Raw genomic sequence first — 20,765 nt, forward strand, 5'->3', positions numbered from 1 at the left:
ACAATTAACCCTGAATTTCGCCTGGTAGGTAGCAGGTGCCCGTCGCTGGCAATCAACACAGCAAAATCCAGCAAATGATTAGCATAGCGAAATATGAAAGCTTGGGCACATGTAGAGTGCGATATATCCACCTGAAAATCGACAGTCCAGGAGAAAGAGACACTCAAAGAAATAAGCGCCTGAAAGGGTAAACTGAGCAGCGAGAATGTCCCCTTTCTTAAACGTCATCTGTGCGTCAGGATACCAGGAAGTGTTAGTCAGTACGTGGCCTTTTCATCTGTGCAGCAGCAGGAGCTCCGCTTCATTACAAAATGGTAGCAACTGTAGCTTTAATATTATTTATTTCACTTTGACTCTTAAATATAGATGTTTTATCTGTGAAGGTGATTCTGCAATGAACCAGTAAAAAAACGAGTTTTATATGAAACTTTGTTATCAGTGAAAATCATTGACGTTAGCCGACGTGTTAGCTAAATGAGATACTAGCTCATTTGCAGCACTCCTTTGAAGATTCTGTGTATTATGGCTGGAGTGTGAATTAGAGCAATCCTTTTTTTTTAAAACCCTCGTACCGGCTTGTTTCTGTTTTGTTTTTCTTCCGTGGCTGCAGGAACTCGAGGCCATGACCAGATACACCAGCCCGGTGAACCCGGCTGTGTTCCCCCACCTCACTGTGGTGCTGCTGGCTATCGGCATGTTCTTCACCGCCTGGTTCTTCGTGTATCCTTTTTACTTTTTGAATGTTGCAGTCGATGTACTGTAAGTTAACTTGCATCAGAGCTCGCCAAAGTCGTCACTATGTGCAGTAATTAAAGAAAACAAAACTTCATACTGGAACTTGTTTTCATAGTCGATGCCATTGGACAGTAAACCCCAATAATCAGATGATTGCCTATGAGCCAGTACTTGGAGACACTGGGGTGTAAGAACCCATTTTTTACAGGAAGAAACGTTAGCAGAACTAGGGTTAGAGAGGGACAGCCGTCTACTGCCTGAGGGAAAGGAAGACAAAAGAGGAGAGCATAAAGGAAGGAGGACAGACTTTGGGAAAAATGAACGTTATCAACACGGAGTAGTGGGGTGGAAACAGCTCAGCATTCTGAGCCTGTATCAGCATAAATAATAAGCAGTTTCACAGTCACACAATCCACCAAAACTATAAGCTTTATGAAAAAGGAAAGCTGCAAGCCTGATTTTTTTTTTTTTTTAAATAAAGAGGTTGTCTCCCAAACTGGGGTAGGGAATGTCTAAAATTAAATATTGCAGGATGTGAATTAAGCCATGTTAAACAAAGACGATTAACATGGTATTGTGCGTCTCATGACATCACCTATTTGTTTGTTTTGCAAGTTAATTTAATTTCAGTAGTCTGTTTAGATTCCTCTATCAGCTGATATAGGGATTATGTAAATGACTGAGTCTACGGTGAGTGGAATTAGATAATTAATGGATGCCAACCACCCTGTGTACCACACCACAGGTAGCAGAACAATGTCTAATCTGTTTTTAGCTCCACTCACACAACAGATGGATACAGAAACTCTAAAAACTCAGACCACAAAACCTCTGTTTATATGTTCACTTTTTAACCATCTTACGCGATAAGAATATTTTTATTTTCTCATGGAATTTTGCAATAAGTGGTTGTTAAAGAAGTAGTTTTTGATGTTAGATAAACATCTAGTTCATGCCAATTAAGCAGTGGTATCCATCTGTTTATTTTGAGAATCTTAATTTCAGATTGAGCTGTCACAATTCTTTAAAAAAAAATAATGAAGGCAGTACATCTTGTATAATAAACCAGTTGCATAACTGTATATTCAGCAGTGCTGCATAAGAGATTAGGCTTAAAATGGAACAAAGACTCTAATCTTTGAGTTGGCCTTAACTTTTCATCAGCTATGAGGTGACATCAACAAAATACACACGGGATGTCTACAAAGAGCTGCTGATCTCCCTCGTGGCATCACTTTTCATGGGGTTTGGTGTGCTGTTCCTACTACTCTGGGTTGGGATATATGTATGAAGGTACATTCAAACTCTGTCCTTATTTTAAAAAAAATGCAGCAGTTTTAATTTAGAGTTACTGAAACCATCAATACTCATTGTTTTCTGTTGTTTCAGGTGACTGACTTAAAAAAAAAAAAAATGAAAGAAAGAAAGAAAGAAATGAAAGACACATTCCAGTGTAACAAAGGACATCACTCACAACACGAACCGGATTTTGGATTAATTGGACTGCACTGACAATATTTTGGGATCACATGGACTCTGGATTTTGTTTCACAAGTAAAGGGGATTTGTACAACCTTTGGTGTGTTTCTTTGTTCATCCTGACAGCTTCAGTGTGTACAATAATCAACACATCCCATAATGAAACAGATTTTACAGTTATATAAAGTGTCAATGTGTTTCGATCTGCCCAGACCTGAGGTGCACCGCAACGTAACCTGTCACTTCTTTAAGAAATCCAAGGTTATTTTGACACACACAGGGCTATTCGCGGTGTGTTTCAGTAGTGGCGCCTAAAACCCTCAATCCCTGATTAATCTTTGTGTTAAAAATAGAGCAGTCTGTTTCACCTTGTCTCCTGGATAATACTGACTACCCCCGAGATGAAGGATTACACTGGAATTAGAGATGGCTTATTTAATAAAAGCAGCGGAGACACAATTCAAAGATCTCCAAATAAAGAAAAGTGAGTTCACATGAAAATTGAATTATTAAAATAACAATCGTGTAAACAGCACATACTAATCTTACATAAGGCAAAACAGACCAACTGCTCTTTCACTGCAGGGGAAACCTGCTTTCCAACAAAACTATGAGCATACGCTGTTCTAAAAGCTACCCAATGAAACAGTTAAAAAAAAACTTGCTCTAGGAGGCAAAATCTGCATTTACACCTGGTCATTTCCAAAACATTCATTCAGTATGTTGCAGTCTTGTCTGCAACCCAAACTGATTTACAAGGCCACATAGATTAACTGACTCAATCCTTATTAATACAATACTCACAAGCCACACTTGGCTTACCTGCCACTGTAAACCATTTAACCCGCAGCCTCTTGGCTACAAAGAGCCAGTAAACACAAACAGCAGTTGACACTTTGCTCATCCCTGTTATGAGTTACTGAGTTCCATTTGTGTGTAAAAAAAAAAAAAAAAAAATGTATATATATATATATCTATATGTCAGTGTTGCTTTGTTAGATATGGTTAATAGTGCAAGGATTTCCAAATATAAAAACGGGTTAAAAAAAAATAATCCAAAGTTAGGATTAGCTAGTGATGCCCAGTGATATGTTTTTCCACAGTCTCTTAAAAAGTGTCTTTGCTTCACTGACGAGCTCTGGCAAAGGCATCACGCAGCCACAGAGAGTCCTCATACAGCCTCGGGTCTCCCATGTACTCTGCTGTACGTTTGTATAAGTAGTAATAAAACACAGCCGCTGGTAACAGAAAGAAGCACAGTTAGTCAGTGACAACAGAATAGCTGGGGTGGGAGATGTATCTCTGAAATGAATTCACCAATTACCTGTTCTCTGAAAAACAAAAAGAGCTTGGAGACCATCTGTCCAAACAAAACTGTTTGAATTAAGCCATCTTAGGTTCTGGCAAAAAGAAAAACAAAAGAAAACACTCAAAAAATGGATCTTCAAAAATGACTTCTAATTTGCAAACAACAGTTTGAAAGCATACCAGCACCAAGCAGTGGAAGCAGATGCTAAGGGTCAGGTAAACAGTAGAGAATACCAGCAGGGCCCTGAACCTCTCCAGAAGCAGCGACACCAGGCCGACCTGGAACACGTATGTGTTGAACATCATCAGGAGGATGATGATCACATTGAACAAGATGGCAATGTCCTGGATGCTGCAAAAACAGTTTTAGTGGTTAATTTGCAGTATGGCTTTCTTTTTTATTGATATCCTACCAACAAAAACTAGATTGCATGTCAGACATTAAAGTGAGACGCTGTCCGTGTAACAGCCAAGATTTCTTCTAATGAGTATAAAATGTTTGATGGCAGGAAAACTGGCTATGTAACAGAAACCAACCACTTAATAAATGACAAATAAATGGTACAAAGAGTAACCTTTCAGGAATAAAAGTATTATTTTATTATTATTATTAATAGATTTTTTAGCATTAAATCAGCAAGCCTGGGCTTTATGCTATGGCATTAGATGAGAAGAATTAGATGATTAATAAGCAAGGGCTTAACTTTCATCTGAAAACGTTAAATATTTAGTGTAACCATCACATTTGAGTACTTATTAACCTATTAAATTTAGCAGTAACATTCTTTATAATCCACTAAAAACAAGAAAAGTGAGTTACATACAGACAAAAAATGCACAATGTTAGAACATCTATCAAATTCTAGAGATTTCAATTCATATAATGAAAGATGACATCAAATATCTCTAACTCTGTATGTAATATAAAAAAAAAAAATTGAGAAATTGTATATGTGTTTGGTCTCAAGCACGTAATCGGTTATAAAATAATTCATTCTCATCAGCACAGAGCTCTGTGACTCACATGAAAAGCACAAGTTGGATGACAGCTGCTCCTCTCAGAAGTTCACTGAAAGAGTTTACAAAGAGGTCATAGGCCAACAGTGTCAGCTGGATCAGCAGCACCAGTGAGTAGTTGCTGGTCTGGAGCATCTTCAAGGGCTGGTCCTGCAAACCCACAGCTCCACGGTGTATTCTCCTCAAAGTCTCCTTCTATTGTTGGATTTTCGTGGTATTTGATGGTGAAACCGACGTCTTTGGTCAACCCTCCTACATACTTCAGCAAGAAACGACTTATCTGGAGCAAGACATTAATGAGCCACAATAATCCATTTGCAGTAAGCACTGGTGGCTTTTACGTTAAATTGTACATATTATATTCTCCAATCCGGTTTGCTCCGCTGTCATTGAACATGTTAGTTGTCCTAGATGAAAAAAATATCTCTGCGATGAGTGCCGCCTGTCCAAGATATCTGATGAAATGTATTCAATCCTACCAAAAGCAGCATGCTGACATCTCAGATGTGGGAAATCTCCAGATATGCTGCACTACCTGGGAGGAAGAAGAGAAGCAACTGAAACAACAAGGACATTTTAAAAGCGATGAAAAATGCCCACCTATAACTCATATCTTAGCCCGCTAGCCATCTCCACTGTGAAAGAGGGGTTGATGTAATTTCTGTCTCAGTCGAGCCAAATAAGCATTGAACCTAATCACGTAAGGTCAACATGCTCATGTTGTTACACAGGCGGGCATGGAAAGGTCACTACTAGGATTATAGATCTGACCCAAGTAAACTTACTCAGACTGAAACACCTCTTGTTTAGTCGCTGTTTTCGAAGTACTCTTTCTCGCCTTCTTTTCATCTATCTAATCTACATCTTACGGTTGCTCCTTTAGTCCAGTCTGGAGTTAATCCAAAAGACGGATAATAGAGGAACTATAGGCTTATCTTTTCCACAACAAATCAAGCTGGCGATGAACTCCCCTCAGACACGTTTGCTACGCTAACACAACATTGCTGCTCATTGTTACGCAAGCAGGGTTCACAAACATAATTTAACTGACATATACTTACGAGAACTAATGGATGTAAATGATAAAACCAAGTCTACGTGTGGCAGAAAGCACCAATAAATCACAAAAACCTCTCTTTTTATTTGCAAACGCCGCTACTCAAGCATCTACTTCTGATTTTCGGCACTAGCAGATGTATTTCCGCTAATTCCATGGTAACGCTTCTTGTTACCGTAATAACGATAGTACGCGTTTTTTCCGAGCTTTCGGCAAAAATACAAAATTCCCAAAGTAATAAATTTTCACTAATTTGGCAGGACATTATTGTGTTATCTTGGAAATTTGGATGGTTGCTTTCTAAAAACTGAACGAATAAGCGTAACAATTTAGTAGAAATTTCTGAGTGTCTCAAATCCGCCTTGCTGCGGCATATATTACGGTAATCTACCTGTCACGCGAGGTCGTCACTGCCACCCAGCGGCGTAAGTAAGTGTTTGAACGCCTCCGAGGTGATCAAAGGTAATGACTGGAAACCTGAGTTCAGCACACCGCAGGTAAGTTGTGAAAGTTTCTTCAACTTCCTACAGCTGTCAAACAGCGCAGTAAAGCGAGTGATTTAAAAATGCTATTCGTCGCGCTAATCGCCACCTTCTCTGTGTCAAGTTGACAACCTGTTGTTTTGTAGTGCAGGTTCTCTCCCCTGTTAATAATAAATGCACACGTCTCCTTTCGCTGGTTTTAGTTTCCCGTGCTTGACACTTTGCTCTAAAATTGGGCATATTTACTCACTTTAATTAATTGTAAGTGATCTTGCTAAATTACAGCCATCAACACTGAACCGCATTTTACAGACTGTCGCATTTAATGAAGAGGAACTCAACACATGTTCAACATATGTTCTAAATAAAATCGCACAGTCAGACAGGATGTGATCTAATGCTGGCAGTTAAAAGTTTGCCTCAGTTATTTTTGTGCCCTACAGCATGTTGTCTCAGTCCCCGGGGCTGCATATATTTGCACCAAACTTAGAGCTTACTAAGAAGTGTTTTAAGTGCTTAAAAGTTTTGATATGACCTTTGGCTTATTGGGAATCTGAGGTGTCATACAAAATCCTCAGCATACAGTGTTTACACAGGTCTCTTATCTGGAATTGCAGTGTATCCCTTAATATTACACCCAAGTTTTGAAGGCTTCATAGATAATCAGTACGATAATTTACTCTGATAATCAGTGTTTGGGATTTTATGCCTTCGTAGATAGCACGCCATGGCAAGAGAGGCAATATTTTTTCAACCACTGAGGCAGACTTTATTTTAATTCAATGTAGTGTAAGGATGTCCAGAAACAAAGTAGTTCTTACTTCTGGATCAGTTTAATAGTATGTTTAGTTGTGTTTACACTGAAATGGCTATCCTGAGTAATAGCAATGTCATCTTACTTGAAGAATGATCATGTGTGACGCTGGTAACCCTTATAAATCACTGTTTTATATGAACAGTCATGTTGTCATGGAGGCTGTTTTTCCCCCAACAATTCCTGCAAGTAAAATTTGTTTGCAATTGTGGTTGTTCTGACAATGCAAACAACTGCAAATGTTTAATTTGCATCTCCTCTCCCGTAGCTATCCTCCCTCCCATTCGAGTACACTAATTCTTTTCACATGACACCATCCTGTTTTTTACCTTCCACGCATCCTGGTGCTTATTCATAGGTTAGATTTTTTTTTAATCTATATAAACAGTGAGGACAACTGGCTCATCTGAATGAGGAGTTCTTGTCAAACCTTTCAGGGGATTCAAAACTATCTATGAAAATGTTTATAGAACAAAATGTGTTCTATGAAAATAATTTTCTTTATCAAAGAGTGTCGCACTGCATTCCTAAAAAATGTCCTAAAATGTAGCATAGACACGACTGATCAGACAGCCGGTCACAGGAGCTCACATGATGTGTAGAGTCAATAGCTAGTTTTTTCAGTACCTCTTGTTTGACAAGGGAGGGTCAAGGTCCTGTTTCTTGCACTATCTTGCAATACTAAAAAGTAGGCCCAAAAATGTAAGTAAATTTAATTCTAAAACTGTGCCGGACAAGCAGCGTTATTCATGGATGAATAAATTTAGCATAGTTGAAATATTATTACGATCATGTGTTCACTATCTTTTGATATACTAGAAGATAAGCATGTTTACATAGCCTGTACTTAATGATAGACGCATTCAAACCCACACCCATCTGTCTCTGTGCAGCAATGTCTAAGTGGCTGAACGATGATGAGGTGCTGGTGGGTGAAGGCAGTGGCGAGGCAGTGCAACTGAGCCCCAGAATGCGGACTCTGCCGCCTGGGAGCCCCAGATCAGGCCACGGGCGTAGTCCGCTGGCTTCACCCCGCAGCAGGGAGCCGGTTCCTCTGAGCCCGCTGGCAAAGACCATGAGCAAGGCCAAACAGCTGTTTCTGCTCTGTGACAAAGAGGGAAAAGGGTTCATCACAAAGCAGGACATGCAGGTGAGCAGCTAATGTGGTAGAGGAGCAACATTTAGACTGACTGCAGAGTCTTGAACTTTGTCATCTCCTCTACTTGCTCAGTTTTCTATGCATTAATGTTTTGTATTTTCATGATCCTCCTTTTCTTCTTGCTTTATCTTTCTTACTTTTTAACTTTATTTCATCGTATTTTCAGCTTTCATGACCTCGTCTGTCTGATTATTTTTGACGGTTTCTCAAAGCCCTTTTGAAAGTCTGATTATCAAATTGATATTTGATTAAAGTTTTTCGTGTTATTACTAATATTATTGTGCTTTTAGAGGTTACAGTGGGAGTTGCCACTGACCCCTGAACAGCTAGAAACCGTCTTTGACAGTCTGGACAGAGAGGGCAATGGTTACCTCACTCCTGTGGAGTTCAACACTGGGCTCGGTGAGCGCGCTGCACTCAGTCATTTTAGAACAGTTTTAAAAGCGGATGATTAAATAAGCACATTATGTAATTCCTCGGTTCTATTTTCTGTGGTGTAGGTGAGCTGGTGGAGCTGGAGGAGATGACAGACCTGGATCAGGATGAAGCAGAAGAAGAACTGGACGAGGCGGACTTTTCTCAGGACCCCAGTGCTGTTAGATTTGTAAACACACTAATGGAGCTTGGCGCTGACAAACTTTTCAAAGAGTGAGTACTCTGCCCTAAAATCTTTACCATTAGGTTCCCTTTAGACTGTCCACCAAGATTCCCCCATTCAGTTTCACTGCAGCAGCTGTGTACAGTAACGTCACCTTCATCCTCAAATGTTAGCATATACACTATGTTCATAATATTATCATAAAATGGTTTAAATACATTACCTGCTGCTAATCTTCTACAATTCATTTATTTAGTAGAAACATGAAAATTAACTACATAATGTAGTTTTACCTTTAAAACAAGAACTCTTCAGTCATTTGCCACTATTTTCATGTGAAGCTATTAGGATGTTGGTAATTTTAAGGTTTTGAATATAATTTAGTACTACTGTAGTACACATTTATTATAGTATACTCTACGTGCTAACATATTTACTGCACAGCGTTATAGTGAGAGATATTTATGTTTTGCCCAACTTTTGCACAGATGAGGTTTAAAATAATGGAAACACTTTTAAATATATAATGTAGTTCAGCAGAACTAATTGCAACTTTGTAAATATACATATATTTAAATGTAAATGTTTTTTTATGTATATCTGCTGGATACTTTTAGGTACAGCTTGCTAAAACTGGATTGAATTTTCTTTTTGCCTGAAAAATTGACACCAGCCGTGGTCTTCTGCCGCTTCAAGGTTTAATGTAAATGTGCATTAGGAGATGGTAATGTTTCAAAGGAATGTTTATTTAAAGGAATCCTGTGCTGGACTTCTTCAATATGTACAAGTATTTATGCAGTTCAACATTTAAACTCAGCACCTTCTCTTTTCATGTAAACAAGTGATGTCGTGCAGTCACAGTTAGTTTTGTTTTTCGGTCATATTAACAGTTGTGTATTGTGATGTGTGTCAGTCAGCAGGAGCTCTGTACTCTGTGGTGTGAGCTCCAGAGAGACCGACCAGAGATGCTGAGCGTCCTAGAGGGCATCTTGGTCCATGCAGTGTCCCATTTACAAGACACCGTCAAAGAGAGAGACAGTCTGGAACAAGCCTTATGCAGGTCGCACCTTCCTTCCAATACATTCATTTGAAGTAGTTTAACTGTGAGTGTTTGGATTATGCTGAGATTTTTTTTTATTTTTTTTTCCTGCATTAGACGGGAGAGCGAACATGATCAGGTCGTTCGGTCTATATATGAGGAAATGGAAAGTCAAATCAGAGAGGAGAGAGAGAAGCTCCTTGCTCAGGTATAGATATGTGGTAGTTGAACTGTTGTTCCATTTAGCAGGTGTACCTCAAATTAGTATTTAATGAATTTATTGTGAAATCAAGGACAGTATTAAACAGAAGGAGAAAGGGCAAAAACTTGAGGAGGAGCTGAGGATGCGGGAACAGGAGTTGGAGAATACGCTGAAAAAACAGACGGAGGTAGGCAACCGAACTGTACTCATGTCATTATGAGGGGCGTTATATTTTAATGCAAACAGGATCTGTCTTTGTTCTCAGCTTGAGACCCGAATGCGCCAGCTGAGCCACGAGCAAGTAAACATCAAAGAGCAGAACCAGCAGCTTCAGGACCTCAACATGCAGTTACAGGAGCAGGTGGAGCGCAACAAAGAACAGTTGCAGGCTGCGTTGGCTCAGCTCAACTTGGCGCAGATCAGCAATGCACAAGAACAACTGGCCAGACAGAGGTGATTAACCAAGGTCCAGATGATGCCTTAGCACCAGCTTTGAAGTCATTAAAAACAGTGTGTCTGCATGTGGTATGGCTGAAACGTTTTTTTAATTTTTTAATTTCATTTCATTTATATAGCACCAATTCACAATGACAGGCCCCATGCCCTGCATATTGTAAGGGAGATAATATTAGAAAGAAACCCCAACAATCACACAACCTTCTATAAGCAAGCACTTTGCAACAAAAGGAAGGAAAAACTCCCTTTTAAGAGGAAGAAACCTCTAACAGAACCAGGCTCAGGTAGGGGCACCCATCTGAGTCAGTCAAGAGTTTGTGTGTGAGGAGAAGGATTATAAATTCTATTCTGAATTTAACAGGCAGCCGATGAAGAGAAGTTAATATGGGAGAAACATGCTCACTCTGTTTCTAGTCCTAGTTGGTACTCTTGTTGCAGTGTTCTGGATCAACTGAAGGCTTATCAGGGAGCTTTTGACAACCTGATGATAGTGAATTAGAATACTCTAGCCTACAAATAATAAATGTAGAAACCAGTTTTTTCAGCATCACTCTGAGACAGGACGCTTCTGATTTTAGAGGCACTGTGCAAATGAATGAAAGCAGCAATTAAAGAAAATATTTGTTTAATGTGCTCGCTGAAGTACGTATTTTAGATAGACACCATCTTTGTAAGGATTTTAGGACTGAGTACAATAACCTCAGATTTACCTGAATTTAAAAGCAGGAAATTAGAGATCATCCAGTCTTTATGTCTGTAAGAGATTCCTGCAATTTAAGTAGTAGATTTTTATCATCTGGCTTCATAGATAAATAATGCTGGGTATCATTTTCATAACTATGAAAATGTATGCAGTGTTTTTTAACAGTATTGTCTAAGGGAAGCATGCATAATATTAAAAACTATTGGTTCCAGCTCAGAGCCCTGTGGAACTCCATAACTACCTTCCATGTGTGAAAAAGATTCCCCATTTTCATGATTATCTATCTATGATTTAAACCAGTGCATCTCACATATATCTCTATCAGGTACCATATGTATTAAAGGCCCTTTAAGACAAGCAGTGTGTTCTAATCTCTAGTAAAATGTTGTGGTCAGTGGTATCAAATGCTGCACTGAGGTCTAACAAGACAAACATAGAGATGAGTCTGCTGTCAGAGGCCATAGGAAGATCATTTGTAACCATCACTAGTGCTGTTTCTGTGCTATGGTGAGAAGGCTGAACTCTACTTGCAAATGATCAATTAGTCATTTTACAACTCTTTCAAGATTTTTTTTTTTAATCTTTTGTTTCTTCACTTAGAAACGTGATGAAGGTGTCAAGAAACATGAAGAAAGAGAAAGAGAGTCTTTTGAGACAACTGGAGATATTGAGGTAAGTCTAAAACGTCTGCTGTTTCATGTAATGCCAAGTTCATAGAATACAGGTATGTTTGAATAATCCAAAAATCCAGCCACACTTACACTAGACTCCTTAACACCGCCATAAGATAAACTACAAAATTCATATCTTCATCTTACCTTGTTGTTTTATGCAGGTCATAGAAATGAGAACAGTCAGTTAAAAATATCACTTCATTGAATGAGACCTGTAGCAGAAAGCACATTGGCAATACAGCAATGGACATTGCTAATGTAAAGTGAATAATGAAGAACATTAAACCCGCTCTATCAAGTGTCAGTTTCCTGTCCTGTGCATTTAACAAGCTGCTGTTAAAAATTCAAAACATATCAGTAGGTTATGGCATGAAATGTAAAATCCACTTATAATTCATATTCACATTTATTATGCTGGTTGTGCTGTCAGATGGTGCATCGCTATTTTATGGGACAGCACCATCTTCTCTCCTTTCATAAGATTGGTCCGGTGTATCCTGTAATAAAGGAAGCATTTTGGAGAGTTCAAACATCTCCTACTGCGGATGCCATGCAGATATTTCCTTTTCACATTTCTCAGTTAGGAAGCTTCCCAAGGAAAATGGACTATTCAAACTTACCCGTGGTCTTTTTTTTCTTTTCTTTCTTTAAATTTAATTCACCATTTGAGACACGGGTCTCCCCGTGTGAGGATGTCTCTAAATAGATTTCTTTTGTGTGTGTGTGTGTGTGTGTGTGTGTCAGGGATATGAACAAAAGGCTGCGAGATGAGAAAGACGCCCAACAGTCTCAGAAGAGGGTTAGTCACAGACATGCTGTCCTTCCTCCTCTGCCCTTAACATATTACCTACCTAGTGAAGACGTTTGTACACCGTGGACACAGCAGGTTGATCCACCCTAAGCTAAAACTTGGAATAGATTCATGTTTTACTTCATCTGTTATTATTTATATGGGCAGCTGTTATTTTTTGGTTATTAATTAATGTTGCTGACACAGCCTTTTGCAATGTTGTTTTTCTGTGGATGTGCTCAGTGAACTGAAGGATTTTGTTGACTAGACGTTTATTCTGTCCTGTGTCAACTTGAAGGAAAAGAAAATGTTCTATTTATATTTATGTTTATTGGTCACATTTCACTGTACAAATCCAGGTGAACTAAAGTATTTTTTTTTCAATCTAATAAAACTTTTTCTCAGACTTTTCATGACTGATAATCTAATTTAGCATCTTTCAGCAGGTTCAGCTCATCCTCGTTGTTTCACAAAACAAACATAAAGCATTTTTGTATAAAAAGTGCAAAGAATCTCATGAGTATTTATTAAAAAAAAAAAAACAATATCGACCTCGACGCAAAGACTGCCTCTTTCTTTATTTATCGATTGTGTTTTTTTTAATCTATAAACAAATGAGTGCACAGTTGAAAATAAATGAATATTTCGTAGTTGGACTGCATTCCTGCATTTTAAATGTACACGGTAAATACTTTACCAGTGGAAGCAAGTGGAATTACTACAGAGATTACACACTCATGAGTGCAGTCCTGTGATAAAATCAAGTATACCATGGACATAATTCAGTAGTTTGTAGAGTTCAGCACAATAACTTGAAGTAGTTGTTTTGAATTAAGCCAATATGCCCAAGTCTGTGGCTACAAAACACCCGAATCATAAGCCCTCCACCACCACCACATGAGGCTTTTGTGCTGATATCCTGTGTTTGGTTTTCAGCAGACATTGCACTGAGCGTTATAACCAAACACTTTGATCTCATCTGTCCAAAGTGCATCTGATTTACCTCGGATATGCACCATGCTACATCCATAAATCTTTAATGCTTTATAAATCTGTGGACGAGTATGAAATCTTAATGCTACATATTTCTTCTGCCTCACTTTCTACAAAAACCTTGTAGACTCCAAATGTCACACAGGCTTTGCAGAAGAGAGGGTCAGTTATAGGTAACTACTTACTGGAGGACAAGCCAATGAAAAGGTTTGTATAAATAATGTATCTATTTGTCATTTTTGCAGTGATGTAGCAGATGGATATAGGCAGCCACTAATTTTATGTATTTATTGGTTCTGAAGACAGCTTTGCTCTGCTGATGAGTTGGAGCAGGACAAAAAGACAGAGGTGACAATATCCTCCAAGAAACACCAACTGTCATGTAGAGTCAGGGGTGAAAATGTTGAACAGACCCAAACTCAGGTAGGGAAAATATAAAATCTCCAAATACACATAATATATCAGAGAAATACTTATTTAATAACACAGATGCAGCAGCAAAACTGAGCAGTAATGATGGAAATTATGTTTTGAGGCTTTTGGTTTAGGGCTTAAACAATCACTGGTCACTCAAAAAAAAAATCAAAACTTTTCAAACATTAGATTGATCAAAATCTCACCTTTGATTCTTTTATCCGAATTCTAGAGCAAAGCTGTCAGTACTCAGCAAGTGTTCAAGGTTGTGTTTCTGGGTAACTCGGGGGTGGGTAAGAGCTCCTTCATCCAGTATTATTGCACAGGGCGCTTCGACAGTAAAGTCAGCACTACCGTTGGTAAGTCTTTTCACAGCGATGTACGTGCTCATCAGTGTACAGAAAACTACTGTGTGTATGTTGAAGTAAATGTTTGATGTATGCATTGAAGTCGAGCATGAAACCATAAGGCTTTGTTGTTCATAGGTATAGATTTTAAGATGAAGACTATAACTGTGGACTCCACCACCATCATCCTGCAGCTGTGGGACACTGCAGGGCAGGAGAGGTCAGACATGGTTACACAAGCACACAAAATCATCCGAGGTGCAGAATATTTTCCATCGAATCTGTTTTTTAGGTTTCGCAGCATCACCGAGCAGTACTACCGAAAGGCCGACGGCATCCTTGCCATGTATGATGTAACGCACTCCGCCTCCTTCACTGCAGTGAGAGGATGGATGGACTCCATCAGGGTGAGTAGGCGGCACTACCATGGTTTGATGTAAAATCATGCAAAACAGTGGATCCTTATTTGAATATACGTGAAAGTTACTGACGTAATGGCGATGCACGAATCTCAGTCCTAACTTTGATTCCTTTTTTATATTTAGATATAAATTATTGGGGTGACCTCTTTGGTGTATCTCAGCATGTACTGCAAACCTGCTGTATGTTTGTCTCAGGAGAAGATGTGTGAAGGTGCTGTACTGATGCTGCTGGGGAACAAGCTGGACTTGGCAGATAATCAGTGTAGAGAAGTGAAAACAGAAGAGGGTCAAAAACTGGCAGAGGTGAGGCGCATTAGACTATTCACCCAAATTTCTAAAAGTAGAAAGCTGCAAATGTATAAAAAAAAGTCTTTTTTTGTTATACAGCAACATCAGGCTTTGTTTTATGAGTGCAGCGCCAGGAATGGATTGAACGTAGAGGAGCTAATGAATCACCTGGCAGGGTATGGCATCACATTTTTGTGATTTACAGAATCACATTATGAAAATCCTCTGGAGCATTGATATTATATTACAGATAATCCTTCTGTACTTTTCTGTTGTAGCTTTGCCCATTTGCGACTTTTAAATTTAATCCCTATTAAACATCCTATTAAAGACTAATAATAAATGTGAAGAGGGAGGTGCTGGGTGTAAATGTTGTCTTTTGTTTTGTTTGTTTGTTTGTTGTATGCACACAAATTTTCAGAGTGAGGCTTAGGTAACATTTTTTAAATGTGCCATGGTAGTTGTTTTATCTGACAAATCGACAAAGGAATCAGAGTAGCAAGCAATTCAGCATACATATATTCTATCTCAGATTCCATAATAGATTCCACTACTGTTAATCTATTAATTACCTAATAAACTGGTAGCTGGATGAACTTCCTCTGATATTACAGTAAGATCACAGATTTTTCTTCTCATATGTTGCGGTTTCTGTACATTTTAGGATGTTGGTAACCCAGCATGAACGCCAGTGTGAAGATGCACTTCTACTGACTGAGAACACGCCTAAAAGAAGTTGCTGTACATGAACAGTTGAGGACAGGCTTTTGAAAAGACTGAAACTGCCTCCAGGTGTCTCTTCTTTGGTTCAGTGGAGCTATGTTGTATCCCACACCAACAGCAGATCATCACGTCGTGACGTCACGTCAGGCATTTTTCTGTGAACAAGTTTACTGAAGAGAATAATGTTTTCCTTTGGGTTTATGCATCTTTCAGATATGTCTAATAAAATCTATTTTTGATGACTGCTGTTTTGTCATGTGTCTTTTAAAAAAAGATCAGTTAAACCTTTAAGCTGCATGCTTTAAAGCAAGTAGAGCTCGTACGCATGGGAAACCAGCTGGGGGCAGACAAGTACAGCTTGCGGAGGGGCGAGCAGCCTGTTGTGCCAAAAGAGGACAGACGCTCAGACGCTTGAGTGGGAGGCTCGAGTGTGACTGTCAGCTGAGAACTTACACTGTTGCGCTCAACCTTCAAAGACAGTTGGACGCTGAGGTCGGTGGACTCTGAAAAGACGTTACCCTGATAATCTACATCCTTTGGGAGGTCCACCATCTAAACCAGGTAGGAGTATTTTGGTCTGTGTGAAAACAGAGAGCAGTTTTTCCATGACACAATGAGTTAAAAATAACTCTGAATATGACCATGGTGATATTGTTTTCAGTCGTACTTACACATTAAGATTGTCTTAAAAGTATATTTTAATCAGGTTTATATGTGTTATCTTTTTAACTGTTCTTTGTTTATTTATGTTTCAAAGAAAGATGTTCACTTGTGTTTAAAATATAAAAAAAAGAAAAAACATTTCCCATGATGCTCAGGGTCATGACTTCTCTCAAAATAGAAGCACCAGGAAAGTTCAGTTTAGGCAAGAATAAGAACATTTGACTTGAGCCTGAAGTAAAGAGTAAAAAGCTAACACGAAATCACCGAAGAGTGAGACGATCGGATTATGTTACTGAAACGGGGGACGTATGTCTGTCTGCTGGATGATATGTGACACAGGACGTTAAGTATGTTTTCCCCACAACATATTTGATTTCATCTCTGAGCTCTTTTCCATTGCACTCTTATAGCACCTCGAGCTACTGTGCAAAGAGTCAGGTACAATCTCAACAATAGCTGTCACAAAAAGCCCGTTTGTTCTGCAACCCACAGCAAAGGCGGAACTAAAGGGAACTGAAAGAGGAAACTGATATACAAATAAACTGCATGTATAACTACATCACATATGACACTAATACAGCTTTCCATTATAAAGGATAGGAACAGAAATCTGTGTAAATCTTGCGGTGGGGGGGGTATGGCCTGCAGTTTTGCTCTCAGTAGTAATCCCTTTAGGGGGAGACTGAGATGTTCCATCTAATATTTGGTTGTTTCTTTATTGTATCAGCTTGAACACTGCTAACATTAATAATTCCCCTTTTTTAACAGAATGGAAGTTCGACGTGAAAAAAAGCACGCCTGCGGGACAATTTGTCTGAAGTATCTTCTTTTTCTTTTCAATGTTCTTTTCTGGGTATGTTAATAAAAAAGTGCAAGGATTTTCACTGAATTTTAGATTACAAAAGCAACTTTTGAATGATGTCATAGTAATTCAGTCAGTTGTAATTGATTTAAAGTTGCAACATTAAATTTGTGCTCTGCTTAAAATGCCATAGACATTAAGATGACTTCTTTTGTACACAAACACATTTTTAAAAAAAAAACATACAAACTTTTTTATTTACTTATTTTTACTTTATTAACTGCAATTTCCTTTAGGCTTTAAGAACAGACTGATGTTCTAGTCTCTCGGGGCTTACAGTGAAAGAATGAGGCGTTGTCCAGCATGATCACATTTTAGGAGCAAAGTTATAACTTATGTGCTGCATTCTCACTACGAGCATCTGGTTTGAGTTGAGCTGGTAATGGTATGTTCTGTCAGCTGGCAGGTGGGGCTGTGTTGGCGGTGGGCGTGTGGACTCTGGTGGAAAAGGGTGACTACATCAGTTTGCTCAGCTCCGGCTTCTACGCAACTTCGGCGTACATCCTGATAGCTGCTGGAGTCATCGTGATAGTGACCGGTATAATCGGCTGCTGTGCCACGCTGAACGAGATGAAGAGTCTTTTGATAGTGGTATGGTGACCACGCCCACAAAATACTGCCTGTTACAGAAAAACTGATTTTTCTTGGCCGTTTCACTTCACTCTACAGAAGCTGAAATCCTTTTTTCATTAGTTCACATGAGAAACCATGGCACTCTTAGGTCCATGTTTATACACTCTCACTGCCTAGTCCAGGTTGTGTATTGAAAGCTAATCCTTGGTGACCTTCTGTCTCGTCTGCCTGCACTCAGTGCAGCTCATTATGCCAGGCGTGCCTGTCAGATATAACAGATAAAGTCATGCACAGTGTATCTTTAAGAGTTTAGATATAGAGTGTGGCTCATGCCAGAGGAATGAAGGGCATCACAAGCTGCTGCTTGGACTTAAGAGTGTGTGTAAGTGAGACAGACAGACAGACAGACAGACAGACAGAGGGTCTGTGAGGATATCACTCAGACTCAGTGGTATATGTCCATGGTCATATCTTTATAATCTTTATAACAAGCACCTTCCTTTCCCACTGTTTAATCACATATTTTCTGGAGTATGATGTTTGTGTTTTGTAGCCATGCATGGATATGTTCAGTCACATTATATTCTGTAAAATGGTGCAAAATGATGGCATTTCACTCTATTCATAGCCATTTTTGTTATGTCTCTGCCTACAGTATCTGATCTTGTTGCTCTGTATTTTCCTGCTGGAAATCATTGCTGGTGTTCTGGCATACATTAACTACCAAGAGGTGTGGTGCCATACTTTCTATTTGTATCTGTTTGTATATAGAGACAAAAGTCAATAGTAAAATACAGTTTATTTCGCCATAACTTGCACAGCTTCTAGTATTTTTTATGGTTATATCTATTTATCATTTAAATTTCACCCCAGAAATTACAAATCTGTCTTTTTTTGTCTTTCTGCTTGCATTATGTGTATTTTATCAATTCTACTTTCCTTTCAAGTATATTTCCTAGCTTTGCATCATTTTAATTTCAAAACTAACAACCAGTCAGTTGCTGCACTCCTTTGTGAAATGTGTTCTGCATGCTTTTCTGCGCATGTTCATTTGTCCATTTTTTCCCCCATCCTTCTCACGCCTATCTTTCTTCCTCCCTTTTTCTTGCTCCAGTGTTTCCCTTTCTGCTACCAGGTAATCTACTGCAGTGTGTTTTTCCTTCATATCAGTCTGTTTTAATTCTGACAGGTTGAGGTTATTTTTATTTGCAACGTCATTTGAAGAGTGTTCATCAGAACCAGGGAGTGAGGTCACAGAATCTGTGCTCATATATTTTGAGTTATCTGTGGGTATTGCTCAGGTAGACAGGAATGTTACGGGGGAAGGAGGAAACTTGATCAGGAGCTATTTTTGTTGATGGGAGGTGCTAAGGTGCTTCTCCTGTCTCACAGCTGGATGAGGAGCTCAAACAGAACCTGAAAGTGACCATGCAGCAGAAATACCAGCAGCCAGGAGAGGAGAGCATCACACAGGCTGTGGACAAACTACATCAGGAGGTGTGGAAAAGGAGAATTTGTTTCAGAAAAAGGCTCGAATAAAAAATGAGTAACATTAGTAAGACTGGACATGATTAATAATGAAATTCTGTGTTAACTGCAATTTTCTCATTATTTTCCCTCTCAGTTTAAGTGTTGTGGCAGCCACAACTTCTCAGACTGGAGCGACAGTGTGTGGATCCAGGCAGCAGAGAACGAGCGTCTTGTTCCCGATAGCTGCTGTAAAACTCCAGGTGAACTCTGCGGCCGCAGGGACCATCCCTCCAACATCTACAGAGTGGAGGTAAAAACCAGAAAGCTCTCCATCGACGCAGTGTGGCTAAATTTCACATGATAACAAGATATTATTATTTATTCTTTTTTTCCCTCTTTCTTGTGCTCCCAGGGAGGCTGCATCATGAAGTTAGAGAAATTCCTCTTGAGTCAGTTATATATTCTCGGTGCAGTTGGTATAGGGATTGCATTTCTACAGGTAAAAGCTTTTACTGCTGAGCAAAACAGAGATAAATATGAACATCTATTTTAATGGAGTCTGGAAATAATGAGGTCTTTGTGTCTGTTTTGTTTCAGCTTCTGGGGATGATGTTTACATGCTGCCTTTACCGGAATTTGAAAGAAGATCCGTACTAATTTTGTACTTCCCCCCCCTCCCCATCCATCCACTTATTTTCTTCCAATTGTCCAATTCATGACTATGGAGATGGGTACTGGAGCTTATCCTAGCAGTCATATGGCGAGAGGGAGGGTACACCATTGGACAGGTCACCAATCTGTCACAGGGCTAATACATGAAGACAGACAACCATTCACATCTACAGTCAATTTAGAATCACCAATAAACCTAACCTTGTGCACATCTTTAAACTGTCGGTGGAAGTTGGAGTACCTGCAGAGAACATGCAAACTCCACACAGAAAGGCCTCAGGCTGGATTTGCACCCAGGATCTTCATGCTGTGATAATGCTAACCACCACACCACTGTAACACCCTTGTAGGGTTCACTGTAGTTTTTTTAAACATCACAAAATGTAACACGACTTCTATAATGTTTTCCAAATTATTATAACCCCACCACCCCAAAACAGTATTTTTTCCCCACAGTCCTACGATGCTGCAAAGTTATTCAAACACTGCGATGCTGCTGGACAGCACTGCTCATTTGTTCTTGCAAAACAGCTTTGCATGTGTTTATGTATTCTTTAATTTAGGTCAAAAAGGATTTTTAATTCTTTAAATATACACCACTCATTTTAAAGAGCAGAGCAATATGAGCATGTTGTGGCCGCTTCTCCGTTTGTCTTTTTGATTGCTTATTTTTTTATGTATAGTCATTACAAATGTATATTTTAAAAAAAAAACCTAATATAAAGAACTATTTTTCTTTGTCGGATGCAAATAAAAGATACTTGCTTATTATTTCCACCCAAATTCTCAGATCATTCCTCCATGGTTTGCGACTGAACTTTTATT

General features: G+C 39.0%; 4 protein-coding genes across 12 annotated transcripts; 3 read left to right on the plus strand and 1 right to left on the minus strand.

Annotated features, from left to right (window-relative positions):
* Positions 1–153: 153 nt before the first annotated feature.
* tmem258 (transmembrane protein 258) lies at positions 154–2,308 on the plus strand. Its single transcript, XM_003440469.5, has 4 exons — positions 154–314; positions 611–720; positions 1,900–2,028; positions 2,125–2,308. The coding sequence occupies exons 1-3, from the start codon at positions 312–314 to the stop codon at positions 2,024–2,026; spliced, it is 240 nt and encodes a 79-aa protein (XP_003440517.1). The 5' UTR covers positions 154–311; the 3' UTR covers positions 2,027–2,028; positions 2,125–2,308.
* A 202-nt stretch (positions 2,309–2,510) lies between these two features.
* Positions 2,511–6,122, minus strand: tmem138 (transmembrane protein 138). Of its 6 annotated transcripts, none has more exons than XM_025908792.1 (6): positions 5,988–6,122; positions 5,019–5,074; positions 4,547–4,819; positions 3,703–3,874; positions 3,539–3,614; positions 2,511–3,452 (listed from the first exon to the last, which is right to left on the minus strand). In XM_025908792.1, exons 3-6 carry the CDS (start codon positions 4,672–4,674, stop codon positions 3,340–3,342), a joined length of 489 nt encoding a protein of 162 aa, XP_025764577.1. In that variant the 5' UTR covers positions 4,675–4,819; positions 5,019–5,074; positions 5,988–6,122; the 3' UTR covers positions 2,511–3,339. The 6 variants fall into 6 exon arrangements, with proteins under 6 accessions (XP_025764577.1, XP_003440385.1, XP_005470705.1 ...); XM_003440337.5 differs by lacking the exon at positions 5,988–6,122 and adding an exon at positions 5,601–5,744; XM_005470648.4 differs by lacking the exon at positions 5,988–6,122 and adding an exon at positions 5,325–5,594.
* cracr2b (calcium release activated channel regulator 2B) lies at positions 5,955–15,910 on the plus strand. Of its 2 annotated transcripts, XM_003440336.4 has the most exons (18): positions 5,955–6,093; positions 7,786–8,042; positions 8,342–8,453; positions 8,552–8,699; positions 9,563–9,709; positions 9,806–9,896; positions 9,982–10,077; positions 10,156–10,343; positions 11,650–11,721; positions 12,468–12,522; positions 13,634–13,713; positions 13,809–13,929; positions 14,153–14,279; positions 14,406–14,487; positions 14,560–14,674; positions 14,885–14,992; positions 15,077–15,153; positions 15,642–15,910. In XM_003440336.4, exons 2-18 carry the CDS (start codon positions 7,788–7,790, stop codon positions 15,724–15,726), a joined length of 1,959 nt encoding a protein of 652 aa, XP_003440384.2. In that variant the 5' UTR covers positions 5,955–6,093; positions 7,786–7,787; the 3' UTR covers positions 15,727–15,910. The 2 variants fall into 2 exon arrangements, with proteins under 2 accessions (XP_003440384.2, XP_025764573.1); XM_025908788.1 differs by having other exon boundaries at positions 14,406–14,674.
* A 156-nt stretch (positions 15,911–16,066) lies between these two features.
* On the plus strand, positions 16,067–20,711 carry cd151 (CD151 molecule). Of its 3 annotated transcripts, XM_005470649.4 has the most exons (9): positions 16,067–16,261; positions 17,132–17,216; positions 17,625–17,816; positions 18,454–18,528; positions 18,913–18,933; positions 19,191–19,295; positions 19,423–19,578; positions 19,681–19,767; positions 19,866–20,711. In XM_005470649.4, exons 2-9 carry the CDS (start codon positions 17,133–17,135, stop codon positions 19,923–19,925), a joined length of 780 nt encoding a protein of 259 aa, XP_005470706.1. In that variant the 5' UTR covers positions 16,067–16,261; position 17,132; the 3' UTR covers positions 19,926–20,711. The 3 variants fall into 3 exon arrangements, with proteins under 3 accessions (XP_005470706.1, XP_005470707.1, XP_003440382.1); XM_003440334.5 differs by lacking the exon at positions 18,913–18,933 and having other exon boundaries at positions 16,068–16,261; XM_005470650.4 differs by lacking the exons at positions 18,454–18,528; positions 18,913–18,933.
* Positions 20,712–20,765: the final 54 nt, after the last annotated feature.

This window comes from Oreochromis niloticus, linkage group LG7, assembly GCF_001858045.2.
Source record: "Oreochromis niloticus isolate F11D_XX linkage group LG7, O_niloticus_UMD_NMBU, whole genome shotgun sequence".
Lineage (NCBI taxonomy): Eukaryota > Metazoa > Chordata > Actinopteri > Cichliformes > Cichlidae > Oreochromis > Oreochromis niloticus.

Excerpts from the sequence above, each read along its gene's own strand:
- tmem258 (XM_003440469.5), top strand. Across the intron at positions 721-1,899 it reads TTCACCGCCTGGTTCTTCGT|CTATGAGGTGACATCAACAA; the intron begins GTATCCTTTTTA and ends ACTTTTCATCAG.
- tmem138 (XM_025908792.1), bottom strand. The coding sequence starts at position 4,674 with ATGCTCCAGACCAGCAACTACTCACTGGTGCTGCTGATCCAGCTGACA. Across the intron at positions 3,875-4,546 it reads ATCCAACTTGTGCTTTTCAT|CATCCAGGACATTGCCATCT; the intron begins GTGAGTCACAGA and ends CTGTTTTTGCAG. Across the intron at positions 3,453-3,538 it reads TTTTGTTTTTCAGAGAACAG|CGGCTGTGTTTTATTACTAC; the intron begins GTAATTGGTGAA and ends TTCTGTTACCAG.
- cracr2b (XM_025908788.1), top strand. The coding sequence starts at position 7,788 with ATGTCTAAGTGGCTGAACGATGATGAGGTGCTGGTGGGTGAAGGCAGT. Across the intron at positions 8,043-8,341 it reads TCACAAAGCAGGACATGCAG|AGGTTACAGTGGGAGTTGCC; the intron begins GTGAGCAGCTAA and ends TTGTGCTTTTAG. Across the intron at positions 9,897-9,981 it reads GAGAGAAGCTCCTTGCTCAG|GACAGTATTAAACAGAAGGA; the intron begins GTATAGATATGT and ends TGTGAAATCAAG.
- cd151 (XM_005470649.4), top strand. The coding sequence starts at position 17,133 with ATGGAAGTTCGACGTGAAAAAAAGCACGCCTGCGGGACAATTTGTCTG. Across the intron at positions 17,217-17,624 it reads TTTTCAATGTTCTTTTCTGG|CTGGCAGGTGGGGCTGTGTT; the intron begins GTATGTTAATAA and ends ATGTTCTGTCAG. Across the intron at positions 18,529-18,912 it reads CATACATTAACTACCAAGAG|TGTTTCCCTTTCTGCTACCA; the intron begins GTGTGGTGCCAT and ends TTCTTGCTCCAG.